General features: G+C 43.6%; 1 protein-coding gene across 1 annotated transcript in view; it reads left to right on the top strand.

The window, feature by feature from the left end:
- Positions 1-9176, top strand: part of OXNAD1 (oxidoreductase NAD binding domain containing 1) — a 38553-nt gene extending 29377 nt beyond the window's left edge. Inside the window, exons 6-9 of the mRNA XM_040636598.1 lie at positions 412-553; positions 6766-7008; positions 7797-7905; positions 8586-9176. Of these exons, the coding sequence (XP_040492532.1) occupies positions 412-553; positions 6766-7008; positions 7797-7905; positions 8586-8740 (649 nt within the window). The 3' untranslated portion in view covers positions 8741-9176. The remainder of the gene's footprint in view (positions 1-411; positions 554-6765; positions 7009-7796; positions 7906-8585) is intronic.
- The last annotated feature ends 485 nt before the right edge of the window (positions 9177-9661 follow it).

The following is a 9661-nucleotide window of genomic DNA, read 5'->3' on the forward strand; positions in this document are numbered from 1 at the left end:
AAGAGTTTGTAAAAGATTAGCGTTCTTTAAATGTTTGGTAGAATTCACCAGTGATGCCTATCCTTTTCTTTCTAGAAGTTTTGAAATTACTGAAACTATTTACTTGTTATGGGTCTGTTCAGATTTTCTCTTTCTTCTTGAGTCCAATTTGGTAACTTATGTCCTTCTAGGAATGTATGCATTTCATCTAAGTTGTCTGAATTTTTGTCATACAGTTGTTCATGGAATTGCTGTAATAATCTTCTCTGTTTTGGTAAGGTTGGCGATGATGTCCCCTCTTCCATTCTTGATTTTACTAATTTTATCTTTTCTCTTTTTTTCTTAACTAGCTTAAAGTTTGTCGGTTTTACTTATCTTGTTGCCCACTTTTAAAATTGCTTCAACAACAGGTTTATTTGCCTTTCCTTTTAGGATTGATTTCTTTATCCCAGGAGTCTCTGTGGTTGGTGGGTTCTCAATATGCTCCAGCCCCAGACTGCTAGAACAAGAGAGAATGATAGAGTTGGCAGTGAAATATACGAACCACCCTCCTGCTCTCTGGATTCACAATCAGGTGAGCAAAGCTGTTTAAACTTGGAGATCTGGGCATCTCTGCCTACCCACGAAATTTGTGTTCAGCTCACTTAATGCCCTTAAGAAACCTAGGCTTGAGTGGGAAGGGTACATGCTCATAAAGAGCTCCCCCACATCCAGAAGTCAGGCTCCATAATAGAGAAGCAGGATCTTTTTCATGCGTTAAGGAAGACTCAAAGATACTTTGGGATCTGAAAATGTCTTCTGGGTTACCAGTGTTCAGTTGAACACTACTTTAGTACTGAAACATTTTACTTTATATGTAAGTTTTTTTACATTGGCTCTCTGTCTGTATGTCTTGTAAATGGTAAATCTATAAATCAGATTATTTTATCCTGACTATCCTCAGTAAAAGGAATTGAACTATCATTCTGTCATTTGGAAAGGAAGCGAGTTCTGATTACATCCCGCTTGTGCCCGGAGCTGAGCGCTGCTCAGTCCGTGGTGCTATTGCCTCTCTGGAGAGCTCCTCACACGGGGTCCTGAGAGGGAACCCACATTTGCTGCTAATAGCTCTGTTTCACCACAGGACTCAACACAGTCCTCCGGAAGCTGACTGTCCACTACATCTGAGAGCTCTGATAACAAAGAATGAGCTCAGCACAAATCAGTTGTTTGTCTTCTTAGTTTTTGACCATCCCTTTTATTTCTCGAGTGTGCCTTCTGTATTTACCAACACCCTTCATCCCATCCCAGACATTTTCTTTTCTCCTTTGCCAGAAAGGCATGTACCATTACAAATATTGTAGCTATAGATAAACCGATGGTAAAATTTATATGGAAGGGCAAAGGGACTAGAAGAGCTAAAACAGTTTGAAAAAGAATAAAGTGGCAAGAATCACATTGCCCACATTTAAGATTAAAATAAAGATATGGTAATTAAAATAGTGTGGTATTGGTAAAGGGATGGACACATAAATTGATGGAACAGAATAAAGAGTTCAGAAGTAGACCAGCACACACACGGCCATTTGATTTTTGACGACAGTGCTAAAGAAATTCAGTGGCGAAAGGATGACCTTTTCAGCACGTATACAGTGCTGAACAGTTGTTTATCCATATGCAACAAAAACAGTTTTGTTCTAAGTGTCCTACTTCATGTTGAAAATTCCCACAAAATAGGTTATAGATCTAAATAGAAGACACAAAATCATAACAATTTTAGAAGAAAACATAGGACATATTCTGAACTTGAGGGTAGGTGTGTTAGGACGTGACACCAAAAGCCAGATCCGTAGAAGAGGAGATTGATATATTTGACTTAATCAAAATGAAAAACGTTTTTCTGCAAAAGACACTGTTAATAGAATTTTAAGAAACAAGCTACAGACTCGGAGAAAGTTATTTGCACGTCAGATATCCAACAAAGGATATATAATATCCAGAATGCATAAAGAACTCTCAAAAGTCAGCAGAAGGAAAACAAGCATAATTTAAAAACGGGCAAAAGACACTTCGCTAAAAAGGATATAAGGACAGCTAGTAAGCAATGACAAGATGTTGACCATCATTAGAGAAATGCAGACTAAAACCGGAGAGAGGGGGATATCTCTACACACCTATTAGAACGACTAAAGTTAAAAATTGTGACAATACCAAGTGCTGGTAAGGATGTGGAGTGACTGGAACTCTCTTATATAGCTTATATTCTAGCAGGAATGCTAGCCACTGCTGCCAATCTGGAAAACATTTTGGTAGCTTTGTATGAAATTTAATATACATTCATCATAAGTCCTAGTTATACTGCTCCTGGATCTTTATTCTAGAGAAACGGAAAGCTCTGTTCATATAAAAACCTGTACGTGAACATTTATAGTGGTTCTATTCGTTATTATCAAAAACTGGAAACAACCCAAATGTCCCTCAAGAGGTGAACGGGTAAACAAATTGTGATCCATTCATATGACGTATTGTTATATTCAGCAGTAAAAATGGACGAACCATTGATGCATTACACTTGGGTGAGTCTCAGAGGCCACATAGTGAGTGAAAAAAGCCAGTCTCGAAGGTTACATACTCTATAATCCCATTTTTGTCACATTCTGGAAGACAGAAATACAATGATGGAAAACAGATGAGTGGTTAACAGGGGTTGGGGTAGGGAAAGGAGTGAGCATAGAGGGAAAGCAGAGGGAGGTTTTGGGGGTGACTGAACTATCCTGCATCTTGGTTTTGGTGGTAGTTAGGCAGATCTGTGTGTGTGTTAAAATCCACAGAACTATCCTCCCTCTCCCGACCTCCCCAAAAAAGTTTTACTGTAAGATAATTTTTTTAAAACGGTTTTTAAATCTATATGGGCATAAAAAATGTCTATTCTAATTATGGTTTACATGTCAAGTTGTATCTGTTCAGAATAAGGCAGCTGCTTGCCTTAGCATTTCCATTCTAAGTGTATCCTGTCACATTTTTACCCTCCGACCTTCTGAGTCATTCCTTCCATGTGTCCTCAGCTGCCTCATTCCTTTTTAGATTCTCTTCGGATTTTCCACCCTTTGCTGTCTGTAGGCTGTATCCTGAGTCTCTAAACAATGCCGTGGGGGTGGGGCCAGCAAGGTTTCCACGTGCCCTTTGCCCAGGGTTAACAATGAGCTTGGCCATTTTGGCTCCTAGTGCCACGAGCACCCTCCGGTTATCTGCCTCCCACGTGCCCTGACCTGGTCCTGGTCCCCAGCTCCCTGCTTGGTTTCATGCCTCATTGGCATGAAGGAACTTATTCTTAGAGGCTGTAGAAAATCTCCAAGTGGCGTTGCTTGAATGCACATTTTAATTGTAGTGCCTGCTCCGCTCTGCCCGTGGGAGTTGCAGACAGCCTTTATGAAGTCAGATTTTTCTTGGAACCATTCTCAGGTGGCTATTTTCCTCCTGAGGATTTGTCGTATTAAGCTATTAGAGTGGACAATGGAGGCACGTGAGTGTCCGGGTGGCAGCAGGCTGCTCTGTTGGGACATGGGATAAAGTGCCATAAATGTCTTCCTTTATTTTATCTGCTTTGGCTCAGGCTGCTGGCAGGGTGAAGGGTTCTAGACAGCTATTGTGTGCTGGGCTCCCGTTGCTGTGGAAAAGTTGTTTATTTCACAAGTAGCAAATCTATACCCAAAACATGGCCGTGTAATCGAAGGTAATGTCCTTTTCCTCACTTCCGTTTTACAGCGTACGGCACTTGGAGGGTTGTGTTCATGCCACCTTGGCAGCTTTTACTGATCAATAAAAGACAAAGATGGCTTTTCATTCTTTCCAGATGCTGGCAAATGAGAAGATAGATCTGTGTAAGATTATTTTGTCACTAAGGAGATTGCAGGCACTTTTTTTTTTTTTTTTGCCCCAACTTTAGGGTTTTGAAAATACTCTGGTTTCTAAAAACAGTACCCCAAAGGCTTTGTTGTCCTTACTAATCCTGCTAAAGATGACCATTGGAGAAAATGATTTCTCTCGCATTTCTTAGTCACTTTTACTCTTTGATTCTTACGGATAAAAAAGAGGTCTACAGGCAAACAAGATGAGGAGGGAGTGGACAGGGAGGTTAAATCTGTTGGCATCATTAGGCAGAACTTCTCATTCCATAGTTTCTGTTTTTGAAGAAGGAGGGGCATTTTAAAGCACTTTGGTGGCCAGTGTAGTAATTCCTAGATGGTACTTACTTCTGACAGAATGCTCCCTGGCTGCTCATTTCTTGTGTCGAAATGAAAACCCACTTAACCATCTTCATGTAAAAACAGCCCACATATTTAAAATTGTTAAGTTTAGATGTTTTTCTTTTACTTCAGAGAAAGGATTTCCCTTCATTTGATAGTTCTTTACCAGAAAGGACGTCTCTTGTGAATTAAAATAATTTTTGTTTTTTCTTATATTTCTCTGAGACGAACTCTTCTTTAAGATTTAACTTCTTCTGTAAGTTGTAAAGCCCCAAATTAAATTCATGTCAAAAAGTACTTAGCTGCCTCCCTGCCATGCAGGGTGCCAAGGAGTGAATTCTGAGAACTTGGTCTTTAAAAAGTACATGATAACTTACTGCTTCTTAGGAGGGAGTTCATTTCATTGATTTACATCAGGAACATGTAATGAGCAAACCTTTGCTCTTCATATAAATTTCTTTAGTTCTAGATTGTTTTTTAGTGACGGGGACGAAGGGAGCAGGCACCCCCAGCACTTTTTCTTTCCTGGCAGTTTCAGTGACTAAAACCCCCTCCTATAATAGAGCTCGATGCCAGCAAGGAGTTCTTCCCCACTGGGTGTCATGTGATGGCCACCACAGCCCTGTGAGGTGAGCAGGACAAGTGTTGGTACCCATTTAACAGATGCGGCAGCAGAGGTCAGGGAAATGAAGGAACTTGATGGATTTCACAGGCTGTGATTAAAATTCAGCCTTCTGACACCTACATCAGTACATTTTCTCCAAACTAGAGGTCTCAACCCTGTCAGATCCAATGCCCTCTTTCTAGAACTACTCTGAAATGAAATCCAAAGTTAATGTAATCAACACATGAAAGGGTTGTTTTGTTTTGTTGGTGGCCTAATTCTCTAAGTATAATGCCAAGGAGAAATTAAAAAAATGGGGGGGGATTCCTAATCACAGACTATGTGTTTCACTAGATCACTGGTTGGGCAGATCTTAACCAGAAGAGAGAATGGAATAGTCAGATGGCTGTTCCTCAGCGTAGAATCAGCGTGCGTACGCCGTCTGTGGAGGCAAATGGTACAGGCTGTTGTGTGGGGACGAAGAACCACACATGCGTGTTACCAAGGGGATGTGGTTGGCCGGAACAGGGAACATACTCGGTAATGTTCTGGATACAATAGAGTATAATCTACACGATGGGTACATTCTGGAAAATTCAGACTCCACTAGATCCGTACACAAAATGCTTTGGGTGTTTTGTAAATGAGTTAGGATCTAGTCTCAGATCATTACAAACCAGTTTTCACCTCCATGTATGTCCCACGGGCCATTCAGAAGTTTCTACGGGGCAGTCCTGTGCGTTGGTGATAATGATGTGCTGCTAAACAAGCTGAGTACAGAAAGTCGTGACTTGCAGCATTTGCTGATTTCTGTGCTGCAGATACTCCCTCAGTGGCCAATTTCAGACTACCAGTAGAAACTGGTTCACATGGCGCCTGGGTGGCTTAGTGTCTGCCTTTGGCTCAGGTCATGATCCCAGGGTCCTGGAATCAAGCCCCACATCAGGCTTACTGCTCAGCAGGTGTCTGCTTCTCCCTCTCCCTCTGCCTGCTGCTCCCTCTGCTTGTGTGCTCTCTCAAATAAATAAAATATTTTTTTAAAAAAAGAGAGAAACTGGTTCACAAAATTCCTCAAAATTTAACCATCAGCTCAGTGGGAGCCAGCTCCAGGGCACTGCTAACTTCACAAGACATCTAGCGTCTCCGGTCCTGCCCTCTAAATGCCAGTTGGGTTTTCCAAACCATCATGACCATAAAAAAGTATCACCACGTGTTTCCAAAACACCCCCTTTTGGGGGCGCTGTGACCCCCGTGGAGAACCAGTGCACTCCGCTCTGGTGGTTTTTCTGGTCTAAGTGACCTCACCAAATAGGTGCTTTCCTTGGGGGGGGGGGGGGGGGGGTGTNTCGTCGCTCCCTGGTGAGCGAAGCCTCTGCTGCCTCTTCTTGCCACTCCGGAGAGAAGCAAACAGAACCAAACAGCACTTCAGTGCCAGCCTCGGGCCTGCACAGTGGCTCTGGCTGTGCCCTGCTGGTGACCTGGAGGGAGCCCCCCTGGTACCCAGAGTCTTCTCTGATGAGCCCAGGGCAGCCGCAGTGTAATGACACCTGCCCCATCCCGCCTGTCTCAGCTCCATGGCCTTGATCAGAAAACGAGCGCCACACAGAAAAGGAAACTCATGCTTCAGAGCTGTCCCCTGAGTCCAGTGCCTCTTTCCACAGCCCAGTTCATCACCTTAAAAGGGAACCAGTGGCACAATGACTGAGGGAGTCCCCTCTTCTCAGTTCTGGAGCGGCTGTGCAGTATGGATCCCAAAGGCAGAGTAGCGAATGGCCTATATAATGGACAAGTGGGACCAGTTCACAGGGCCCTGGGACAATTGAGAGCCGGCTGTAAAAACAGTCCTCAACACTGCTGAAAATGCAGCAGGTAGACGTCGTCCGTTTTCTTAAAGAAGAGCGTGAGGCATAAGACTGTGCCACGAAGGACTTACGGGTCTTTTCTGTCCTGCCGTAGTGTACACTCGACGCTGAAGTGGCCGTGAGAGTGGGTGGAGAGTTCTTCTTTGACCCGCAGCCTGCAGACGCCACTAGAAACCTCGTGTTGATTGCAGGAGGAGTGGGAATTAACCCTCTGCTGTCCATCCTGCGGCACGCGGCCGACCTCCACCGAGAGCGGGCAGACAAAGGAAGCGGCTACGAGATGGGGACAGTAAAGCTATTCTACAGCGCACAAAATACCAGTGAGCTCCTGTTTAAGGTAAGGCAGAGACGGACGTTTCCCAGCTTGCCCTGAGCAAACTCGTGGCGGGGTGTGAATCGTCCACGGAACTTTCTTCCGTGAGTTCTGTCTTCTCTACAAGAGTTTGTTGCAACAGAAGGCTTGGCACGGCTAAATCATGTTCAGACGGGGAATTAACCAACGCTTCTTAGGACAGCGAAGCAGCTAGTGTTGAGGAAGCTTCCAGCGAAGTGACAGGACAGGACAGGACGGGGTTGGTGGGCCTGAATCTGGAGGCGGATGAACGGAAAGGTGGCCACAGCCCCGAGCATCGGCGGAGGCAGACCTACGGGTGGGCTCGCGCGTTACAGGAGGAGCTGAGGGGCACGCGGTTTGGCCCCCGCCGGGTGAATGAAACCCCCATCGGCTCCGTCTGTTGAAAGGAAGTGCATTTGACAGGAGAAGGCTTTCACTCGGGATTGCTTTGCAGCTGCGGGGATGAACAAAAGAACAGAAACAGTTAAAAGACACAACTGTGGTCAGTGAAACTGCTGCTTAATTGCCAATGCTTGAGAAAAAGGGAAAAGAAAAAACTCCCGGAGAGTTAGTAATATGCTTGTTAGCATATTCAGATTTCAATTAAAGCCAAATAGCCCTCTGTACTCTGAATGCTCTGGCCTGCGAGGCTGCAGACAATACCTCCCTGAGTAGAGAGGAAGAGTGGCAGACGTGTGCAGAATGGGAGTCGGGGTTCAGCGGCAGTGGTTGTGCACATCTGTTTTGATTTTTTAAAATTGTAGTGTGACCAAATACGTTTGACATTCCAGAAAAATATCCTCGATTTAGTAAATGAATTTCCTGAGAAGATTGCATGCAGTTTGCATGTTACAAAACAGACAACACGAATCAGTGCAGAACTCAAGCCATACATCACGGGTGAGTCCCCTAGAGATATTTTGACGGTCTCCGCACAGTTGTTTGGTGGCCCTGGCAGCTGGTGCAGGGTAGATGCTTTCCTGTCAGGAGTTGCCGGCTGGGAATGTCACTACCTGGGGAACTGGGAGCTGATTCATCATGGAAAAATCAGGAGAGATTTGGTTGGATTTACTCATTATATACAGGGTTCTTACTGCCCATAGTAAAAATTTATTTTCCACATATTTAAGGGGATCTTTGCGTCACCACTGTAGTATGCATACAAAGAATTTGTGTTCCAGCCTCGACTGAATTGATGCCATTTGCCATTAATGGTCATTTAAATTACCCATGGTTTCCCTTGCTTGGAACAATTTCTCACCAGTTTATTTACTTTGCTGAAGCCAGTTCTCTGAATCTCTACCAAAGATCAGGAAGCTGACTGGCCCTGTCTGAAGAGTGCATGATGGTTAGCTCCCCACTTTGCTCGCCGTAAGCTTAGGGAGCCTGGAGATGCACTCCCTGCTTGGGTCCGGCGCCCGGGGCTACCACCAGGAGCCGTCGTGTGAATGAGGCTGCGCTAGACTCACTGAGCTTGGCTTACTGGAAACTAACCCTGTTGCTGGGTTGTAGTTAGACCTTCCTCATTTCAGTATGGGCATGTCTGGCTTATTTGGTGTTTATTCTGTTTATTTTGGTAGAAGGAAGAATAACGGAGAAGGACATAAGAGATCATATTTCAAAAGAGACTTTGTTCTATATTTGTGGCCCACCTCCAATGACAGACTTTTTCTCCAAGCAACTGGAAAACAGCCATGTTCCCAAAGAACACATTTGCTTTGAGAAGTGGTGGTAGGGAGCGGGCAAAGGTAGAAAAGAGAAAGCTGTGAAATCTACTCAGGACAGCAACAGAGACGTGATTTGTGGCACAATGGATTTACCTCGACTCAGCTTTCTTTCTTTCTTTCTTTCTTTTTTTTTTTAAGGCTGAACTAAGTGACCAGCTGGGGCCTAAAAGAAAAACCAGCTGATGGACTCAGAAGATACATTTTTTACAAAGACTTCATTGATTAAATTATTTTTACTATATTGATTTTCTTTTATTAATAACTGATTATCTCATGATATATCTTGAATTGGTCAATATAGATTTCCTTTCCTCTTAGGGAAAATAGAGACATAGACTTAAATCTAATCATGCAAAAATGCCATTTTGTGTGTAAAATGTAAGCTATCTTTATTTGATAGCAACGTTTATATCTTATGCTCAATAAACTTATAATTTAAACACATTCCTAATAATTTTACTTTGAAAATTCTTTATATTTAATGTCTTCGTTCACCTTCCTGTAGCCCGAAGCCTTGCTTCGTCAGACCGTCAAAGTTGGGTTTGGAAATGGAAGATGAGGAGGAAAACTGCTTGAGGGAATTGAGTATCTGGCATGTTTGCTTAATGTTAATGAACATCCTAAGTATGAATTCTGACTAATTGTTAGTTTCTTCACAAACGAAACCCTTCCTGTGCTCCGCGTCTTGGCCGCCTGCCTTCACACGCTCTGTAGGCGGCGGCTTCTTGTTGGGGACAAAGGCACTGGTGACTGGATCGCATGTCAGATCTGCCTTCAATGACTAGGCTGGCTGGCTATAAAAATGTGCTGAGGATTGATTAGGGGGTACAGAGCCATTTGCAAATCCTGCTTTTCCTGTCTTTTATTTCATTTCTTTGCCAAGGTTGTTCTTGGCACCAGCAGCTCTTCAACACGTACTTGTTGAATGA

The sequence above is a fragment of the Ursus maritimus genome, unplaced genomic scaffold, assembly GCF_017311325.1.
Source record: "Ursus maritimus isolate PB19 unplaced genomic scaffold, ASM1731132v1 scaffold_20, whole genome shotgun sequence".
NCBI classification, from domain to species: Eukaryota; Metazoa; Chordata; class Mammalia; order Carnivora; family Ursidae; genus Ursus; species Ursus maritimus.